Here is a 22,315-nt window from a genome sequence, read left to right on the forward strand (position 1 = left end):
GTCCCAATAACTCAAATATTGCTTTGTCTGAAAAAAAAACGTTTTCTCCATAAGGCTGTAATTATTCCAGCATGGAAAAAGAAAAGCTCAAATAAATAATTAAAAGCTTAAAACTAACAACACTACTGTCTATGAGTGTGTGTAAATCTAAGGGCGACTAAATATGAAGCTTAATTCTTGGCTTTCAGCAACACTTTCAGAAAAATAGCTGGCACTTGGTTTGTTATACTAATAAGTGGGTAGATGAACCTTGAAGTAATCAGGCCTTCCAGCCAGTGGCTTTAGGAAATGAGTAGTCTTTAACTGCTCAGTAGTGCCCCCTGTTGATCAGTTTGACTTACACTTTTGAGGCTTAAGACAAGGGTATCCAGAGTCTGGCCCAAGGGCCATTTCTGACCCTCATATGGATTTTCTTTCAAATGACCCTTAACGTTTCAAGAATGGTACAAATTTGGCTCACCAAGACAGGCAGCTGATGCTTGAGGACGTTTTCAAAAACAAAGTATTAAGATAAAGGTTTAAGTGAATCGAGGCATCTTAATGAGGAACCTGTTAACTACAACACAATTGACCTTTAACCAAGCTTTTTGATTTCAATTTTACTTGAAGATGCGGTATAAACAGGACTAGAAACATCTGGTCCAATAGATCCATCTATGTAATCTTGTAAAACAACAATACAGATGATCTTTCTTTAAACCACCAACTGATTGCCTCATTTCCTGCAGTAATTCATTCAAAACGAACCATATGTAACATATAGTGTGTTACTTTAATTGAATTCCCGAAGAAAAACCTTTTTGGTGATAACAGGCTGAGATTAAACTCCACAGAAGAACATTTTAATCACAAGTGAATGAAAACACCGACATGTTTGATCTAATAAAGTTTTATTTTCTTAGAAATGGCAAGTTTTCAGTTTTCTTTTGTCTTTCTAAGAAAGTATACCCCTTTCTGAATTTCAACTAGCATCTACTAATGGTTATTGAATACTTCACAATATATTAAGTCTAGATGTTATGGTACATGCATACGATTCAGGCTGCATGAGGAGCCAAAGTCACCACGATACACTGGGAGGGAAGATACGGGGGGAGGGAGGAGGAAACAGAGGGGCTGCAGAATGACTTCAGTTCCAGTTAAAAAGGAGGTGCGGCGCCTCCTGCCGAAACCCTCTCCACGAAACACTGACTGCATCAACATATAAACGCACACACACACAAACTTTGCACTGTACACAACACACATTTATACACACCTCTTTATACAAGTGTGGAGTCCCTCCACCTGCCATTTAAACCAACTCACAGGAGAGGGTTTATAGTGTTTAACAAGGTTCTCTTTCATAGAAAGAAATTCACTACTGGAATCTTTCAGTTTCTGCAGTTTGACGTGGTGGGAGGTAGGGAGAGGAAGGGACGCTAACCAAAGAAAAATAATTATTATAATATATAATAAAATAAGAGACATTCAAATACAGTCAGCTTTTTGCTTGAAAATACAAAACTACATGAGAAAGCATTGAAATAAAATTCATTCATCAGAACATATATATATATTTGTTTTAAAAAAAAGCCCAAGTGCTCCATCTCACACACACACACACTTTTCCTTTTTTTTTTTTATCCAATGGGGATGGCAGCTGTGAGGAAGCAGGAAGTCTTTTTAACAGCTGTTCTTGAGAAGAGGGCCAGAAGCCGAGGGTTAGCTGTGTGGAGATCTTTATGCTATAAGTGCCACCAGGTGGACCTCAAAAGCCCCTCAGAAGGACCCTTCCATCCCAGTACTTTGTTTACAGACTGCAGTGAGGAATCTCTTCAGGCTGTTCTGCAAGTCCATCGACAGCTCCACAGCTCCCTCTAGTGATCTGCTGCAGCGAGTGGGGCTGCGGCCAGATGAAGCTGCTTCCTCTGCAGCCTCTTCCACTTTGATCCCGTCTGAGAGCGCTGCGCTCAGAGTCTCTCTGGGTCCTTATAGCTGCAGGCGGATGCACGTATAAAACTGTGTGTATGTGTGTATGGCTGTGTGTAATGCAATGTGTTTGTTTGCTTATCTGAGGGTGTCAACTCGAGCAGCCGCCTTCAGTTATGTTGTAGCGTGTTGGACTCGATGGGCGGTGCCGAGTCATACAGAGTGTCCGTGTCGTGTGTGGGCTCTCCGGCCAGCGTGCACGGGTTGGACAACGTTCCTGCTCCGCAGTCACAGAAAAACCTGGAAGAGAGCGAGTGTAGATATATGATTATGAACATTCAAATCAATTAAATCAACAGCTATATTTCTCTGAGTATAAACAGAATGTGATCATTTTAGTCCTGTGAACAAAACTGCGATCTTTGATGTTTGTCTCTACGACAAATTGGGCAAAAACCACCAACAGCGCACAGGAAAAAGTCTCACACCACCTCAAATTTCTTGATTTTCTGCCTCACATGAGCAACAAATTTAGGGTCACCTTGAGCTTTTGTTCTCCAGACTTTATCTAAACTCTGAAGATTTTCTTTAATGAAACTGCTACATTTTCACTCATCTTTAATCCATTCTTGCCCCTAAAAAGAAAAATTTCACTAACGTGTAGTCTGAGCCAATATTTGGACTTTGATCTTTCACATAGAGTTTTTTTTTAACCTTTTTATAAGAAAGAGTTTTTTTCAGTGTGGGTATACAGCCTTTAGTATTAAACTCGTGTTTTATTGAAGTATGGTTTTCTTTTTCTTAAAAGGTTTTGATTTTACTTGGTGAAACAAATTATTTTTAGGATCTCCGTATTAATATATTGCTCTCCTGTATTCATCACATTAAGACACTTCGAAGCCCTGATTTTAAATTGGTCAGAAAACACATTTTCTTCTTCTCTTAAGCAGAGTATATAAAACATGTAGAAACTTAGGCAACTTGGAAGCACTTACAAAGACAAACATGAAGCATTCGATTTTTTTAAACTAAAATATGACAAACGAAATATAAAAGTAAAGGCCGAAAATGAACCTTACCGATCGTGTCGTATAAACTCTACGTCGTGTCCTTGGTGACACTTTTTGATGCAGTTAACACAGATGGCGTTCCTATCTGTTGTATTACAGGTGTGACACCTAGAAAAATAAAAATTTTAAATAACTTACAATTTTAGTAAAAGGGGTCAACCAAATAAAGCATTAAATAGTTTCTTTGTTTGTACCTGTAGAAGTCATGCATGGGGTAACTGGTGTAGCTGGAGATCTTGTACAGACACTGTCCTCTGCTCACCGCCTTCTCAATGGCATCCTGATTATTCTGAATTTTGTTATCTGACAGTGGGTACATTGAATGATCGTTAATAAGCAGATATAATGTGACCAGATCGATATCAGCTTTGATATAAAGCAGCCTTCTACCTTTCATGGTGACATTAACTCCTGAGGCCAGAAAAAGCCCCCCGAAGCGATTGTTGAAGATCTGGTTGCCCTCCAATGTTGCTGTTGCGTGGTTAGTGATTTCAATCCCTGGTGGAGTGAATGAAAAGTTGACTGTAAGCCAAAAGGAAACAAACTGGGATCTCTGTGTGTTCTGGAAGAGTCTGTAAAGCCAACCTGCAGCAAAGCCATCAAAAATGCGGTTCTTGCGGAGCGTGGGGTGGCTGTTTGTGCTGATGAGCACGCCAGCCTGTGCGTTCCTGAAGATGTCGTTCTCTTCTAGCAGACCTTCAGGGAAGATATTTTTTCATAAGGTTTACATGCTCGAGTCACAGGTTGTGCACATCTAAGTTAAATAAATGACATCCTGAATTAAATAGAAGGTAAGCTGCATACATTTAAGAGTTAACTGGATCTTGTGACAGTTGGCGTTTCTGGTGATATACGGTGTGTTTCTGTACCTCTGCCTCCATTGAAGATGCAGATGCCCCCATCCCTGCCGTCATGGATCTTGTTCCTCCGCAGCGTGGGATTGCTGTCTGTCTTGATCCACACTCCGGCCATGGCATTGTCAAAGATTTCATTGTCCTCTATGAAGCCCAACCCTGCAACATAACAGCAGCTTTAGATAAAGCTTTGATGCCTCATTGATCGTCTGACTGCTGCCGTAAATAAGAACCTGAGTTGTAGACCAAAATCCCTCCATTCTGCCCTCCCCAGATCTTGTTGCGCCTTATCTTTGGGTTGCTTCCCGTCCTGCAAGGATTAAAATGATAAAAACGGACAAAATTATTCTCCGCTGAGTTTAATGGAAAACAAGTTTCTATACAGGTTTGAAATTGATTAAAGCAGATCATTTTACTCAATGTTTGCCTACTATGGATGTCCCAGGCTATCGGACCTGGGAAGTTCTGAGGGATACGTATGGAAGACCCTGACTGCACTTAACTCCCTATCCATTTAGTTACAACTTAATGTTAATCAAAACAAGTAAGGAGGGAAAGAATATCAGGTTGATTTTACTGCACTGCAGAGCTACTTTGGTGTATACATGGCATAGGATTAATATAGTGTCGGACTAGGATTCGGTTTTGGCAAATCAAGAACCTAAAGAACAAAAATCTTCATCCCTCGGTGTCACATTCAGTTTTCACTGAGTACACTGGTAGAGTCATTACCTTATTTGTACACCAGAGTACATGTGATTGTAGATGTCGTTGTCTTCCAACACGCCGTGGCCATTGTCATAGAAATACACGCCAACCTGCAGGACAAACAAAGGAAATTACATGAGAGTTTTCCAGCAACATAGATTTGAAAGCCTGAACTACAAAGGTCAATGATAATACTAAAACAAAAATACACTGCTCAAAAAAATAAAATACTCAAATAACACATCCTAGATGGGAATGAATGAAATATTCTCATTGAATACTTTGTTCTGTACAAAGTTGAATGTGCTGACAACAAAATCACACAAACATCATCAATGGAAATCAAATTTATTAACCAATGGAGGCCTGGATTTGGAGTCACACACAAAATTAAAGTGGAAAAACACACTACAGGCTGATCCAACTTTGATGTAATGTCCTTAAAACAAGTCAAAATGAGGCTCAGTATTGTGTGTGACCTCCACGTGTCTGTATGACCTCCCTACAACGCCTGGGCATGCTCCTGATGAGACGGTGGATGGTCTCCTGAGGGATCTCCTCCCAGACCTGAACTAAAGCATCCAACTCCTGGACAGTCTGTGGTGCAACGTGACGTTGGTGGATGGAGTGAGACATGAAGTCCCAGATGTGCTCAATCGGATTCAGGTCTGGGGAACGGGCGGGCCAGTCCATAGCTTCAATGTCTTCATCTTGCAGGAACTGCTGACACACTCCAGCCACATGAGGTCTAGCATTGTCCTGCATTAGGAGGAACCCAGGGCCAACCGCACCAGCATATGGTCTCGCAAGGGGTCTGAGGATCTCATCTCGGTACCTAATGGCAGTCAGGCTACCTCTGGTGAGCACATGGAGGGCCATGTGGCCCTCCAAAGAAATGCCACCCCACACCATTACTGACCCACTGCCAAACCGGTCATGCTGAAGGATGTTGCAGGCAGCAGATTGCTCTCCATGGTGTCTCCAGACTCTGTCACGTCTGTCACATGTGCTCAGTGTGAACCTGCTTTCATCTGTGAAGAGCACAGGGCACCAGTGATGAATTTACCAATCCTGGTGTTCTCTGCCAAATGCCAACCGTCCTGCAAACCCCATTTGTGGACGTCGGGCTCTCATACCCTCCTCATGGAGTCGGTTTCTAACCGTTTGTGCAGACACATGCAGATTTGTGGTCATTTTGCAGGGCTCTGGCAGTCCTCTTCCTGTTCCTCCTTGCACAAAGGTGGAGGTAGCGGTCCTGCTGCTGGGTTGTTGCCCTCCTACGGCCTCCTCCACGTCTCCTGGTGTACTGGCCTGTCTCCTGGTAGCGCCTCTGGACACTATGCTGACAGACACAGCAAACCTTCTAGCTACAGCTCACATTGATGTGCCATTCTGGATGAGCTGCACTACCCGAGCCACTTGTGTGGGTTGTAGAGTCCGTCTCATGCTACCACGAGTGTGAAAGCACCACCAACATTCAAAAGTGACCAAAACATCAGCCAGAAAGCTTAGGTACTGAGAAGTGGTCTGTGGTCTCCACCTGCAGAACCACTCCTTTATTGAGTGTGTCTTGCTAATCGCCAAAGATTTCCCCCTGTTGTTTATTTGTACAACAGGATGTGAAATTGATTGTCAATCAGTGTTGCTTCCTAAGTGGACAGTTTGTTTTCACAGAAGTTTGATTTACTTGGAGTTATATTGTGTTGTTTAAGTGTTACCTTTATTTGTTTGAGCAGTGTATATAAACTGATGAGAGATGCTACATGTTTCATGTGAGGAGTGATAAATTTGTATATTTATTTTTTTAAACAGGGATGAAATGACATAAATGACAATAACAGCAGTGAAAATCCATAGAAGGAAAATTTCATTTTTAGTAGTTTCATCCCTTCCAGTGTGTCTGATTTATCTTTATACAACCAAAGGTAGCATTGTTTTCATTATTCCTGGGCATAAGTTGAAGCAATAATAAATAACCAATCAAAAATGTTTTAAAGGTTTTTATAAAAAATAATAAATTGTTCACTGGGAAAAAGTTTGTTTCCCAGCCACTCAAAAACAAAGACTGTAACCTCAACATCTAAAACTTCAACAGGTTTACAAGCAAAAATTCTAACACATAATAAAATAAAATAAAAAAATGAAAATAAAATAACATTGTGTTTGGACCATGTGTCATTTTGGTCTTATTTAACTTTGATAATGGTAATTTTCTATGAACATAAGATTCTCCAAGGAAAAGTGGTCATGTGACTCCAATAACGACCACTAGCAGGAAGTGGCTCCTTTTGATTCTGGTTTGATCAGGGGTCCTAATCTGCCGGAGTTCATTAGGGCCTTCTGGGCCAAACATGGATCAGAATTATAATCAGAGGATATTTGGTGAAATTTAAATCTTCCGAAAATAAGAAGCAATTCATGCTTTAGCCTTTTTTTTATGATTAGTCACCTCTGTAATTCATCAAAAATACTTCAACCACCAAAAGAAATAAACATTTTTGCAACGGGTAACTGAATAGGTATGAGCTTTGTTGACAGTAATGAAAATGATAATGTGCACGTATGAATCAGTAGCCCGCTCCCTCCAGTACACCGGCACGGTATATTGTTACCTATAGTTTAGTGTGTTTAAAAAGTGCTTTGTCAGATTTTTATGTGGCTGGCACAGATTTTTATACAATTTTCTTAAACCAGACACTGCGTCTAGTGGACGAAAATGGATATTTGCTAAAACCTCATTATTTATCTTCTTTAACAACAAAAAGATTTTTCTCATATGCCAAATAGAATAATCTTAAGTAAGAATTAAAAGTCCAATAATTCAAAGTGAGATTACAGGTAAAGCTTTAGCTGTAAGCATGTTACCTGCTTGCCGCTGTGGATGCGGTTTTTACGGAGGACAGGAGTGCTCCCTGTGGTCACCCAGACTCCAGCCAGCGTGTTGCTGTAAACCTCATTCTCCTCAATCACTCCTTGGCCTTTCTCATGCTGAAATAAAACACAGGTTCACACATCTTATATGCTAGTACAGATTTGGATTGTAAAAATGTATCCAGTGGAAGAATTAAAGGGTGCATTTACCACATAGATGCCTCCATGCTGCCCATCGTGGATTTTGTTGTGCCTTACAATAGGACAGCTGTTTGTTCGGATCTGAATCCCGGCCAAGGCGTTACCATAGATGTCATTACTTTCTATTAACCCACGGCCGTCTCCAAATATGTACACTCCACCTTGGTTACCGTTGAATATAGCATTTCCCCTGAAATTAAGAGGAGGGAATAAGGTGAAGCATGCAATTAACATTTACTTTTCCTTCCCATAGAAAGTACTTCTGGATCAGTGCTTCTTTGTTCTTTTTGTGTCTCTGCTCTGTTCTCTCAAACCCCCAGTCGGTCGTGGCAGATGGCCGCTCACACTGAGCCTGGTTCTGCTGGAAGTTTCTTCCTGTTAAAAGGGAGTTTTTCCTCTCCTCTGTCGCTACATGCATGCTCAGTATGAGGGATTGCTGCAAAGTCAACACCAGTGACTGTCCACTGTCTCTACATGCTCATCCAGGAGGAGTGAATGCTGCAAGTCACTGACTGGATGCAATCTGCTGGGTTTCCTTAGATAGAAAAACCTTTTTATCCAATTTGAATAAATAACTGAATCTGACTGCACTGTTCAATGGTTAGGATTAATCGAAATGTATGTACCTGACTATTGTGAAGTGTCTTGAGACGACATGTGTTGTGAAGTGGCGCTATATAAATAAACTGAATTGAATTGCTCCCGTAAACCCAACAGATCCTGCCTTCTGGGATGCCTCCATTCTTACCGTATCGTCGGGTCGCTGTTGGACGTGATCCAAACACCAGCGAAGTTATTGGCATAGATTTTATTTTCTATAAATTGGCCCCGGCCCTTTTCATGGACATAGATGCCTCCCGTTTGGCCGTGATGGATCTCGCAGCGAACGACTGTGGGGTTGGCGTATGCCTTCACCTCAAAGCCAGCTATGCGATTTCTATGGATGTTACAGTTCTCAAAGTAACCCTAAAGCAGTAACAAAAGGACAGGTTAGGTTGTTTTGAAGGAGTTTCTTCTAGTAAAATGTGAAGTAGTTGCATTTACCATGCCGTGATCGAACGTGAACACTCCTACATCTCGTCCGTGGTGAATGTGGTTACGCCTGATGATGGGATTTCCGTGGTTCTTCACCCAAATTCCTGCCAGGGCATTGTTGCTGATTTCATTGTCCTCATAAATGCCCTGCAAAGGCAAAAAGACAGGCAGTCAGTGAGCCTGTTTGTGTTGTACGTCATTTGTTAAAACGAGCCCTTTTAATTTTACCTGTGCATGGTCTGTGATGTACAGTCCCACGTTCTCACAGTCGCTGATGTTACAGTGTTTGATGGTTGGACAGGCGCCCTGTCCGCTCACACACACAGCTGAACCCACTGGACACAAAGCAAACCAAAAAAAGGGGGTCACACAAAGCAGCAATAAAACAGGGTCCTAAAACATTGGCAGCTCTTTATCTCTGTTATATAGCTTAATGGCTGCCAATTAGATCAAGCACTAATAGGTGCAAGAAAAATATAAACATATACAAACTATAGAGACTTAAAATAGTTTTGAGTTTGCTTCTTCAATAATGCAATTACAGATGGAAAGGCACCAAATAAATTAACCATCAATGAACACATGATACTTGAGCGCTACCATTTGCAGAAACACCACTCTTCAGCGTGGATGTTACTGAGTGAAGACAGCTTAAAGCTAGTTACTTTTAGTCTTAGTGAGGTGTTAATAAATAAATGAATAATACATTTAGAGAAACACGGAGATCTAATAGGCTATTTAAAGGGAAATTATTGTTTCAAGTACATGTGGAGACATGTCTTCACTTCATTCAGGCTGTGTAAGAGGGAGAGAGAGCAAGACTTTAGCAAATAACAAGATGGTTGAATGGAGAACAAGTTCCTCTGTTTTCTGCTTTCAACCCGTTTGTCATGGAACATCTGAAAATGTTTATAGACTTTCGGTATGTTAGAGTGAAGGTCAGGACCTTTACTCTCTAGTGAATACACATGGAGACCGCTATTTTAGAAAGGCTAGCTATGCTAACTGTACTAAATCACCATTGTAAGGTGCTTAAAAACTTGTCTATCGTCATTTTGTCTGTCCTAAAATTTTAAATCCTATTTTACAGTATTATCTCCTCTGCTCCTAATATAAATAATCACTGACCACTAATGACAACAGGAAGGGTAGGCAAATATATTGTGAATGCTGTTCTTATATCATAGCTCTTAAACAAAAATCCTAATTCACTAAAACTTGCATCGGAGGCCAAACTTTTACAAAAGCCTGAAATAGATAGTTGACCACAACACTGATTTGTGCATCTCTGGTTACAGACATAAATTTAATAGATTATGAATAAAAAGGAAAGATTTTGTGAAGTATTAACTCAAATGTTCCTAAACAAGAGATTTGGTTGTGCAGCTGTGTTGATAGACTGTTCTATTGATTCAATTTTGTCTTTGGATACTTTTTACATTACGCTACCTCCTCAAAACATGTTTCTGTTAAATTTACTGAGCTTCAAAGTCTTTTCAAAAAGCCTTGATTTTTTCCCCACGTCGTGCGTCACTGATCTTTTTTAAAACCAATGTTTTTCTCTAAGAGGAGACAGATTTTAGCATCCTGGGGAGACCTGTTCTGTTTTTACCCCAACAACAATAATGTAAAAGAGGAGTCGCAGTAATACCCGATCTTGAAAAGCAACTTCTTTAAAAGTCCTTCTGTTTTTTAGATTTGGGCACCTCAAAGTTCCTTTTAAGAAGACACGCTGGATGCACAACCTCCTACAAACCAATCAATTCACCAATAAGGTCCAACTGTTCATGCTCGCATATCTGGGATACTGTATGATGCCCACAATTATTCATACCCCAGACAGATTCAGAAATTATTTTTATTCAACCAAGACATTTACTTCTAACAGATAAAACTATGTAAAAGCAGTATCAATTAGCAACTAAAATATTCTATCTGTATTGATTTACAGTTTATTAAAAAAACATTTGAAAATTATTTATACTCTTAATAATCAATAGAAAGTTATTCCTCGGCATTTCAGCAATCAAGTCCTTCTTTTAACTGCTGACCAGCTTTAACGCTGGTGATGAGCTCCAAGTCTTTGAGTTTGGAAGGCCTCTTCGCCATCACCCTAATGTTTAGCTGAATCCACCGACTATCAGGTTCAAGCCGGGGCTCTGGCTGGGCCGCCCTAAAAAACATGAATACTGTTTCCAGTCAGAAGAAACATGCTGGTAAAATTAAACCTAAATCTGCCAGGGGTATGAACAATTTTGGGCATAGCTCTAAGTAGAGATGCACCACTCAACTGGACTAAGGTCCAAAAAGGAGAGTTCTCCTTTTGGTCCATGCTTGGTAGCTTGAATGCAGAACTTTCACCTCTACTGAAACCCAGTAGAGAGTACACCATGTGTACTGCATGTTTTACATAAAATGTGTAAAAATACTGGAATTCAGGAATGTTGTTCAAACCAGCCATTAATCCAAAACTTCTCATTAACATTTGTTCAGACTAAACTGAAAACCAAGCAAAGCATGCAATTAAAAAGTAAAAAAAAAAGGATCAAACCCCAGTTTAGACAGATGTGACCAAAAAACATAATTCCCCCAATTTACTTCTTGATTATTACTTGCTAAACCAACATAAGCAAGTTTGAAAGGTCATGATTTATTGTTTCCAATACAGGGATTCAATCCAATAAATTAAGTTCTACTGATCACAAATAAAAAAATCATTTTAGTACATGTTACCTCGGGGTTTATCAGATTAAGAATATGTGATCAACCGTCTTCTGACAGCAACAGGAGTTGTCGGTGTGCGTAGTTACCTGTGCATGTGGAGCGGATGATACAGTGGTCGATGTTGGGGCTGCAGTTGACTGTGATCTCCAGACAGTGGTGGGCGTTGTGATGCTGCGCTGATTTATCATCGGGATTAAACTGAAGAGAGAACCGAAGCTGAGGTCAGACAGAGGAGTAAAGACAGCCTCCACATCCACACTGCACCGCTTAAATGTAAGTGCTGCTAACAGCTCAGACTTATAATATAATGAGGAAATAGGATGATGATAGTTCACACTATCGGGATAACCTTGTCTAATAGATAACGAATACTATTACTCTTTTGCTTTGGAAAAACCTTAGAAAAAACCCCCAGAAAAAGATAATAAGATAGTACATGATTTTTAGACCTTTTAGGTTGTGTTTTGTGTTAATGTCTCTCTAACTCACATTTTGATATGTAGGTGTACATGTTCCAAGACCCTAACCTGTTAAGCTTTTAATGAATGAGCCAGAATTCATTTAACTTTTCTCCTGATTGGTTCAGAAATATAATTTTTTTTTTTTTTTTTTTACAATTGTTACAATAATTTTTAATAACCTATTGATAAAAAGTGGATTTAAAGCCTTGGTATCAGTTTTTTATGGTTACTTTAACAGCTGTAGGTCTGATTTACATCAGTGTAGTTTGTGCCAAATTCTTCTACTGTAATAAGGAACAAGGGCACAGGATATTAGATTTAGCACCACCTTGTTTTTATTTCCTGGTGATTACCTTCTAATCAGTCTGACAGAGGGAGGTATCCCAATCCTTGTGGTTTTTAGTATAACAATGACCATCAGCGGGACCCTTTGTGGGGTGCCTTGTGACGACATTATTGTAAATAAGCGCCGTTTAATTAAATAATCTGAACTGAAACTATCTGGAGAGAACTTAACCGGAGGTTTGTGTGCCACTTACACTGAACTACCATAAACCACCGATTCAAGCATTACCAAAACAGAGAATGTACTCAAAAAAGCTTTCAACATATCTAAATCCATCTAGTAAATTCCTTGGAAGCATTTACTGATCAGAGGGGAGAAAAAAATAAAAAACAAAACTAGTTTCCTTAATTTCAACTAGCTGCTGACTAGTCAGGCCAAATGAAGCTGTTGATGACCAGAATCAGTCACCAGCAGACTTAGTGATGCATCTCTAATTAAAAGTATACCTCCATTGTCTTTAATGAGCCTGTTCCATACACAGCAGGATGGATTTCATCACATGGTGCACGGTGGGCCTGTTTGCACTGACTTTAAACATTGAAAGTGAGTGCAACAACACCGTTGGCAGCGCAGCTACTGCGACTCAATATAGTCAAGAGACACTTGTGATACGTGCCTTCGCTTGCCTTCGGCCTGCGATAACATTGTAAGCTCAATACCAATACTGTCTTTGAATTAATGACGCAAAGCTGGTCTCAACGTGGCTGTAGATGGATGGATGAATGAGACGCCGGCTAAGGAAGCTAAAGTACAAGCTCCCCCTGCTGACAGCGCTGCTAAACAACACATACTCTCAGAGCAAAAACAGACCAGCTGGCTGTCAGCAGCCACTTTCTCCATGAGTATCAGAGGGCCTGTGTTTTATGGCGATCACTGAGACAACTTTGGATCCAGGGAGGTGGAGCCCACTGACTTCTAAGCCTTCAGGACAAACCACCACCCTGAAGTCACTGGGAAGGGTGACGGGGGTGGAGTTTGTCTGCTCATCAGAGACGAGTCGTGCGGAGCAGCTGTGGTGAGAGCCTTTCAACCTGCCAAAAGAGTTTCCACAAATATGTATCACTGTGGTATATATAAAGCCAAAAACTAACTCCAGTAAGGCAACTGAGCCTTATATAATCTGCTGATCCCTCCCCTCAACGCATCTACGTTTTTCCTCTTGATGTGTTTTGGAAATGTTATGAAATGCCTATTCTGCGTCCCTGCTCCCACCATTAATGGCATCAGATCACAGTGCTGTGTATCTGTGCCCAGCATACAGGAGGCTGGCTGAGAGAGAAGACTCAGGTTAAAACTGTCCAAGTGTGGAACAACGACAGCATTATGGCTCTGCAAGGATGCTTTAAATGCACATCATGAGAGGTTCTGAGCTCCTCTCATTGATAATCAGGTTACAGAAGTCTGTCTCCTTTACATTTTGTGTTGACTAGTAAAATCAGCTTAATAACCTTTTCTGCAGGTTCGAAGAAATGCTACCAAGACACTGGTGATGTGAGAAACTACCAGAATAAGTTCTTTATACCTCCGCTCACTATAAAACATTCAGAGGTTGCACATCTGCTCAGAACATGTAACCTTTGGAAAAGTCCAGGGCCTGACAAACTCTGGGGAAATGTCTTTCTTTTTAAAAAGTGCCTCACAAATGGCTCCAGTTTTTACAGACAGATTTAACCACTCCCTGAGACAACACACAGTCCCCTCTTTATGGAAAACATCCATTATTGTGGCTGTGCCCAAAACCCCCCAGGCCATCAGAGCTAAAAGATTTTCATCCCGTTGCACAGACATCTCTGGTGATGAAGAGCTTTGAGAGCATAGTTAAGAGCCATACGCTCTCAAACACAGCCTCTCCTAGACCCTCCTGCAGTTCTGATATCAGTCTTCCAGAGGGGTGGAGGATGCGGTTCTGACTCTGCTGCATTTACTCCATTCCCATCTTGAAAGACCAAAGACTCATGCTAAAATATTATTTGTGGACTTCTCGTCACCCTTTAACAGCATTCAACCTAGGATTTTAACAAAGGAGTTCTTAATCTCACATAGATTGTTTTCATGGATTACAGATTTTCTAACAGATAAGAGTCCAGCAGGTCAGAGTGGGTTCAAAACACCCACTAGCACTGGCTCTCCTCAAGGATGTGTTTTATCCACAGTGTTGTTCATTCTGTATCCAAATTCATGCACAAGCACTTTCCCAAATAGGCACTTAATGCTGATGATACAGCTCTGGTAGATATTTTTTACATGTCAAGGATGAGGACCACGGACCAGTCCTGGACTTCTTCATTAACTGGTGCAAAACACAACAAATTCAGAACACAACAAAAACTAAAAAGGAAATGACTATTGACTACTGGAAGCTGTAATTATTCTGCACCACCTTCATTGACGGAGAGCTGATAGAGAGGGTTTCAAGCCACAAATACCTGGCCGTGGTTTTGGGCTGTCACTTGAAGTGGGACTGTATTAGCACTAAGGATCAGCAGAGACTGTACATTTTAAAGAATCTGGTATTTTAAGATTCAATAATTGGATGCTTTTAATATCCTATTCTGCTTTAATTAAGAATATTTTCAACTTTTGCAGTATATGTTGGATTAGCAATGCCGCAGGGGCTCTGGTACGGCCGTACTCTATTCTCAAGAAAAAAACGGGACAACATTTTCCTTCACACTGCAAGCGATTAAACTGTTAAACAGTACAAAAGCACCATAACATCACTGGGAAACTCATACTTCTTTGCCGTTTACATCAGTGTATATGTTGTGTATGTCTTTTCATGGAAATGCCTCCTGACAATAGTGCAAATTAATTTCCCTGTGGGGACAGATAAAGCCATCACCATTTCCCTCATTATGACATAAGACAAAAGAAGACAAGGTTAGTATCCGTTTACCTTAATCGTCATGTATCCCACATATGCATCCTCTGATCCCTCCATGAAGACGAACGTTGAATCTCTAGTATTCTCTATGATGACCTTGTCTGCTACTTTACCAGGCGCTGAGAGGAAAGCAGAGACCATTCATTAAACCCCATCATAAAGAGTTTAGTAAACATCCCCTCTGCAGGAGAGACATGGCCTGCATGTAGAACAAGCATCAAATTTTCAGCACATCTCCATGATGGCTACATGCTTACCTGCACCAATCATGGTGATGGGAGACTCTATATAAATCCACTCATCAGTATAGATCCCGGAATGAACAAAGATGAGACCGTCAAAGTGGGCTTCTTGAACACCTCCGAGAGCATCCTCAATGGTATCATAATACTGCGAGAGGAAAGACACAAATGCTTTCAGGCTAAACAAGCACATCCTTAGGCTTCACCACAGGACAAGTGGAGAATCAGGCTTATTTGCATCAACAGCAATCAACCATTTTGTTTTCCACTCCCGGGTTTAAACTTACCAGCATATTCTCCCTGCCTTTGTATCTGCCAGGGTTACTGTAGAAATGTTCAGCAAAGCCTGGCTTTACATGCGCACCTTTGTACTGCAACACAAAAACATAATGCAAAAAGATCTAAATTAGTTTATGTAGACTGTTGTACTCATACGCATCCTGGATATCATATCCCCACTTAAAGCAGATACAACTTTTCTGCATACAAATTTGCTTGTTAATAGACCTTAAGAGTAAAAATGACACAAGTACCGATATTTAAGCGTCTCAAATGGATTTTTTACAAAGATAGCAGTGCATTCTGCTGCCATAACCAGATATTTTTGCATTTCTACATGTCCCGATTAGGTATGAGCTTAGAAAGAGGCTTTAAAATGTTTGTGATTCAAAATTACTTAAATCTGCAGTTCCTGTGGTTTAAAGTTACGCTAATGAGATGTCAGAAAAAGAGTCAGAGTGACTTGGGTTTTCTTCCCATCTGTATAAAGTGCAGATTAACACAGCAATGCCCCTTCCAAACACTACTGCACACTGCCAGTCAGCTGGCTGAAAGAACACTTTCTCTTAATTTCAAGAATGTCTCAATTAGGTTGTAAATTATTTCCAGTCATGAAAAATCGGGCTGTAACAATTAATCGGATTAATTGATAATTGAAATAATCGCCAACTAGTTTAGTAATCGAAGCTTTACCGTTAGCAGTCGCACAGGATGAAAGGAAGCGGGAAGACTCAGCGCATGCGCTACAGCCAACATACAAACCACACGGAGGAAGCCCAGATGTCAGTCAAAGGGCCGATAAGGTCATAAAAAAAAATGAATGTATCGGTCTAAATTTCAGCGTAGCGGTGACAATTTTCAGACTCTAAAACACGCCATTTGCTGAAAGAACCCACTCAGAGTGTACAGATACATACACATTTTGCATTTAAGATGAAAAACCTTCTTTGTCTGTAAATATGTCGACAGATTAATTGATTAGCAAAATAATAATTTGTTCCAGCCCTAATTAAAATGCATGGTGTTGAGAGAACCATCCAACCACTGCTTTTAATAAAGTAATGTCACTTTAAAACTACAATAACCAAGCTACAAGCGGCATGTCTTTTCAGCAGCCAGTCGGCCAGCTGCCTGGCTATCTGAGCAGATAGCCCAACTAAGTACCCAGCTAACATTATAGGGAACATTATTGTAACTAATTATCAATGCATATGTACCACGTTTGCAATAGTGGAAATTATTTGTGATTTTAAACTAAAGCAAACAGATTGTGATACAGATTTATATTTGAGATATTTATAAAAAATAATAGTAATAGAGTGAATCCCATGTATTTTTTTGTACACACGGGTACCATATCTCATTCTGACCAACGCCTGATCCCGATATTACAAGCTGAAGCCGCTGACAGTTCGTGGTTCTGTAACAGGTTACGGTTACAAAACGTACATAGGTTGGGACGAAATGGGAATATGAGCCAATGAGGCACGGATTGACCAAAAGCCTTTCTGTTACACCAATTAGTGAAGCATTGAGACCGGTTTCCAATCAAGTGTTCAAACTTACAGATTCAACCTTAAACATGGTTTATAAAACAAGAAATTAAGCATCAGGGTTGTACTAACCAGCTGCTGGAAGCTCTCTTTCCAGGGGTTTGGATGGTCGTGCTCCTCAGGGCTGATCTGGTAAAACCTGCCTGGTTCAGAGTGCATCATGGGACGCGTATATTCAAAAACTTCCATGTACAGCCGTTTCCTTGAATCAGGAAAAGGAAAAAGTACAGAATCTTAGAGGTCCATTTTCCTTACAGATTGGGTACGAAGTTAGAAAAAAAAAAAAAAATCATCTGTGTTAATGTGTTTGCCAGCACTTACCATAGGATGGGATCGTTTGCTAGCTGGCTAAATCTCTTGCACACGCACGCTGCCTGGCAAAGGTCCTGCTCCAGCAGGTAGGAGAAAATCTTTAAAACCACCTCATCTGGAAGCTTCTGCTGCAGATACTGTTCAGCTGGGGCTGCTAAAAATAGACAAATACATGAAAACGCAGTGTAAGTCTGAAGAAAAGGATAACATTACAGTAAGGATGGACTGTAACACGACAAGAGAAGTCAGGGAAAAATAAAAACTAAACAAAAATTAAACTAGTGAACACTGCCTATCAAGCTTAAGAGCTTAAACACACCTGGAAGGTCGTGGGTCTTACCGGACACTCGTGCCCGCTTGGCTCGATGACCGAAGGCATCTGTTGATGAAGTGGAAGCTCCCTGAAAATAGAAAAAGATTTTAGGTGATTTATCGGGAAAGTCGAAAGCTCTGTTGAAAAATGACAGTTTAATACAGCCGGTCAGTATCTCTCACAGTATAGTCCACCTTTAAGCCTCTTCACGCTGCAAAAATGCAATCTGCAGCAAAGCACAAACACAAAAGCATTCACTCTCACCTCCATTGGGCCCTTGCTGGGGCAGGCAGAGGCGGTGGCAGAGGCAGCAGTGGTTCTCTTGGGAAGCAGGGTCTTGCGTCGAAGCTGGTAGGGACTGTTCTGAGCACCTGGACCGGACTCTTCAATAGCCATTTCTGCTGCAGCGGCCGCAGGAGCCTCCTCATCTAAACAGAAAAGTATTGTGGGTCTTAAATAGAGATGCAACAATCAATCTTAATACTTTATCAGCAGGTGATAATTACCTGTATAACATAAATAAACTGAACTGATTCATGACCACATGCTGTTCTAGCCAAACCTTTTGTACTTTGACCATGTCAAAGGGAGGAAGTAATAGAAACACATCCTTTACAAGACACATTTAACAATGGCATTCCTTTGTCCAAATATTACAATTTCTGTTTTTTTCTATAAATTAATCAATTCTTTGATCATGCCTTTGTAATTCTTTTTAGACATCTTGTTCGTACTTTGTTCAAAAATTCTACACAACAGCTAAAACTAGGTTTCATGGCAATGTCTTAAAAACAAAGTAGAACGTTTGCACGTTTTTTAATGAATTTTGGGGGAAACCCTTAAAATGTTTTCATGTAAATTTAGGGATACGTGAATTAAGTAATTCAAGTATTTAACGATGTTTATATGAAACATGCTTTAGCAGTTTTGAATTTGTAACCTACATACATGATCTTGGTATGATCTGAAAGGTCTTTTAATCTCTTTTAGACAAAACCATTAGTTTTGACAGAAACCTTTTGCTACCAAGCTGAATGTGTGAGAAAATATTCTGGCTTTTTTCCTGGAACGAAATGAAAAGTAAAAATAAAATAAAAATGAGTTGTTGAAATTTGCGTGGCAATATCAAGATTTTGAAATCTCAAACTGAGGATAGATATTATAGTTAAAGGAATGACAATCAAGTTTACCTTTGTTTCTATTGATTCATTCTTTTATTGATTAATTATTTGATCATGCCCGTGTAATTAGCTATCATTTATTTCCTTACAAATAAAATCTTGCTTTTCTCAGTTCTTCACAATGTCAAAAAGCATAATGGCAAAATAAAAAACACTTGTTTTTAGAAATGATGCCAACTTTTGTTTCACATTTCTGTTGTTTTTTGTTCACAACATTTCACACATTTAAAGTAAATTAAGGGACACCAATTAACCCAGAATGTAACATCTCAGTTGTTTCTAACATTTCTTCTCCCATGTTGCTGGCTGCAGACGAGTCGCTAACTGATGCAGGCATGCTAATGATGCCAAAAGCAGGAGTTGTAGCTGTAGATCTGAGGCTGATAAAAATTGTTTCTTCAGGCTTTGAGAACAATCTTGTGCTTAACCAGGTGTTTCCTCAGATTAGAAGTATTCCCATTGCTGGCCTTGCACTTCGCATCACAAATATTGCAGCGAGCGTAATCTGCAGTGCATTTTGAAAAGTGGAGCCATATTTTCAAGCCCTTTCTCTCAGTCATGCTTTGTTGGCGATATCAGCGTCTACTGACGTCAAAACGCTCTTGTGCGTGCAATGCTGTATTCATGCCCAGCATGGAAAATCATCCACTCTTCCACCCCCTCAGTGTCACAATGATGCGTTTACGCACCAAAACATGGTACTGTTTGATTTTAAGTGAATAGATAATCGGTAGTACCGACGGAATTCAGTCGTTACCTATAAAAGTACCGAATTCAGTACCCATCCCTAGCTGTAACCATTTTACATTTTTATATCACAAAGTCTCTTGGCACCATCTGAAGGATCTTTTCAAGCTCTTTTAGGTAAAATTGTATATTTTGGCATAAAATGCTCATTTGTAGAAATACAATTAAAAGCATATATTAAGTATACATAACTAGGACAGCTGCTATCAGCGAGTCTGCGGTTGCTTTTTTAGAAGTTGCACCTGGTGGTGCAGTCCCTCAAAGACAGCTTTTTATTTTTTGGGTTGCAACTTCAAGACTTTCCCATGGTAAACATACCAAGTCAAGCTGCACAATTTATTGAATTGTAGCGATCATTGCAATATCAGTGTGTGCAGTATCGTCATCACAAAGGACTACTTTGATGCAATATTTGCTATATTTTAAGTGTCACACCGAATAGCAATAATATATTTGACCAGTGGGATTGACTCCAACTGCCATTAATGTCAGCATCAAATGGATATTCCACAACTCTAACACCTAGAATATCACATATTATGCTTTTTTTGTCTCCCATTCTTGCTAGCAACATAGTAATGTTGACATTTGGCACAAATAAACCGTTTTCCATTTACCTGAAGATGCATATTTTTTGTTATTGAATCAACAGTTTGTTAGCTAATGCTTTCAAGTAACAATATTCCCCCCAAAAAAGTCAAACAATTTGATACATGAACACTTATTAGCTTGAGTATGGTCTGGATTACATCAAAAATATTTTGTTCTTTTAAATCCCTAATTCAGACTTTATTTATAATGCTTCTGGAAATCTGGAAACTAATGTAAGAATATGTATTTTTCAAAAGGCTGAATATTTAACGTTACTATGTACAACAATGAATAAAATGACTACAACCAGTCAACTTAATGACATTTATTCTGAGCACTAAAAGATCACAGATGGTTTGTTGAACGTTTTATGGAAATACGTTGAATGCATTTTGGGTTACAACCTTACTCAGGCTTCAATGTAAATTGAGAGACATAAACTATCCCAGATTTTCAGCTATTAAAACGCTGTACCTGTCTTAATAAACGATTCACAAAAGATCTCTGTGTCGTTTGAAAGCGATTTGAAGAATTTCTGAATAAATTGTGATGCCATACATTTCTTTTGAAAATGTGCGTAACATGACTACATTCAGTGTAATAGGTTGTAAAACATACAAAGGTGATAATGGCAGATGCGCTCTTTGCGGCTAAACTGCGTTTTTCCCATGTTTAGTTAGCCTGAAAAGATCCTGATCTGTATGCATTTGTCGTTACACCATCCACAACAACACTGCTCTTTTGTGGTGCTGTCAAATTAGGGACAGCAGACGATGTCGATTAGACGTGCGGCTAATAGCTAAAAACTGAACTGCGTAGCAGGCAAATCCGCGGTGTAAACAAATCAAGCAGCGACTAGCATAGACCGGCAGCAAGGACAATCCGATAACAAAACGAGCTTCAAACGAACAAATCTGTGGATGTAAGGCTGACCCGGTTAATTAGCCCAAATCACACAGTATCCTCTGTCACAGCTGATATGCGTGTCCTCCTTGGGCAAGAGCAACCAGCTAAGCATTGCCCCTACGGCTGCTAATGTTTTTGTTAACGTTACACCCCAAAAATGGCAGTCCTAAAGGTTTGCACACGCAGAACCGGCTGTGACAGCTGGGAATGCAGCAGCCGAGCGGCTACGACGCTTGTGATTACAGAGGGTTAGGCCGTCCCCCTTAAGCTTCCAGCTGAGCAATATATGAGGCATTTATGATCTCCGCGTAGCTTCATACGCAATAAGGGAAAACAACCCCCACAACCTCCTCCGCCTAACCTGGTGAGCTAGCTATAGCCCCAATCACTCAAGCCAAACAAAGCGCGGCCTGGCCTGAGCCACGGAGCGAGAAGCCTCGGATTTTCCTAATAACAACCGCCGCCTACAGACACGCTAAGAAGCTCGGCAGCGACAAATAGGGTAACATAAAAGAGTGGTTTTGCCAAACAAGGCTTTATTTAAAACCATTTACTGACCGTGGCCTAGCTTACCTCTATCCCCGTTGATTCGTTCGGGCTGCACCGGGCGCGGCCTCGATACTCGCCTGGGTCTCCTGTTGGTGGCTCTGAGGGAGTTCATCTGGGGAGTTCGTTGTCGAAAAATACGTCGCTATCCTCGACCACCAACTTACAAAATGTTGCCCCTCGACTTGAACAACCACCCAGACGATCTTTCCCCCAAATATCCCCACCAGTAGCGACCTAAAACTCCCTGTTTTTCGGGTGAAATTGCTGTTTTTTTTCACCCTGCTTCGTGGTATTTCAGCTAACCCCCGTTTCGCTTCTCGGTGCCAGCTCTGTCTCTCTCCGTAGCAGGAGGAGCCATTAACTCACACGGGAAACAATCATCAGGGAAAAAAATAAAACACAGCGTCGACATAACCAATCACATGTTGTGTTTCACAAGCTCAATTTCAATGGGCCAATTAGAAGGCTCGTATCAAAGGCGTTCAAGAAGCCTTTCTGCTCTGATTCGGAATCGGTCATTCAGCAGTTTAAATCATGGGGGCTTCTATAAAGTTTTGGAACAGATGTGAAGATGTGG

The 22,315-nt window shown here is 40.4% G+C and overlaps 1 protein-coding gene across 2 annotated transcripts; it reads right to left on the minus strand.

Annotated features, from left to right (window-relative positions):
- Positions 1–873: 873 nt before the first annotated feature.
- On the minus strand, positions 874–22,089 carry fbxo11b (F-box protein 11b). Of its 2 annotated transcripts, none has more exons than XM_047377743.1 (22): positions 21,763–22,089; positions 18,029–18,192; positions 17,792–17,852; positions 17,461–17,605; positions 17,212–17,341; positions 15,595–15,678; positions 15,323–15,455; positions 15,078–15,184; positions 11,461–11,572; positions 8,879–8,985; positions 8,660–8,797; positions 8,364–8,581; positions 7,625–7,805; positions 7,409–7,531; positions 4,568–4,653; positions 4,069–4,145; positions 3,851–3,994; positions 3,567–3,677; positions 3,372–3,479; positions 3,176–3,284; positions 2,991–3,089; positions 874–2,211 (listed from the first exon to the last, which is right to left on the minus strand). In XM_047377743.1, the coding sequence occupies exons 1-22, from the start codon at positions 21,848–21,850 to the stop codon at positions 2,082–2,084; spliced, it is 2,655 nt and encodes an 884-aa protein (XP_047233699.1). In that variant the 5' UTR covers positions 21,851–22,089; the 3' UTR covers positions 874–2,081. The 2 variants fall into 2 exon arrangements, with proteins under 2 accessions (XP_047233699.1, XP_047233698.1); XM_047377742.1 differs by having other exon boundaries at positions 17,771–17,852; positions 21,763–22,088.
- Between the last annotated feature and the right edge of the window lie 226 nt (positions 22,090–22,315).

Source organism: Girardinichthys multiradiatus, chromosome 10, assembly GCF_021462225.1.
Source record: "Girardinichthys multiradiatus isolate DD_20200921_A chromosome 10, DD_fGirMul_XY1, whole genome shotgun sequence".
Taxonomy (NCBI): Eukaryota; Metazoa; Chordata; class Actinopteri; order Cyprinodontiformes; family Goodeidae; genus Girardinichthys; species Girardinichthys multiradiatus.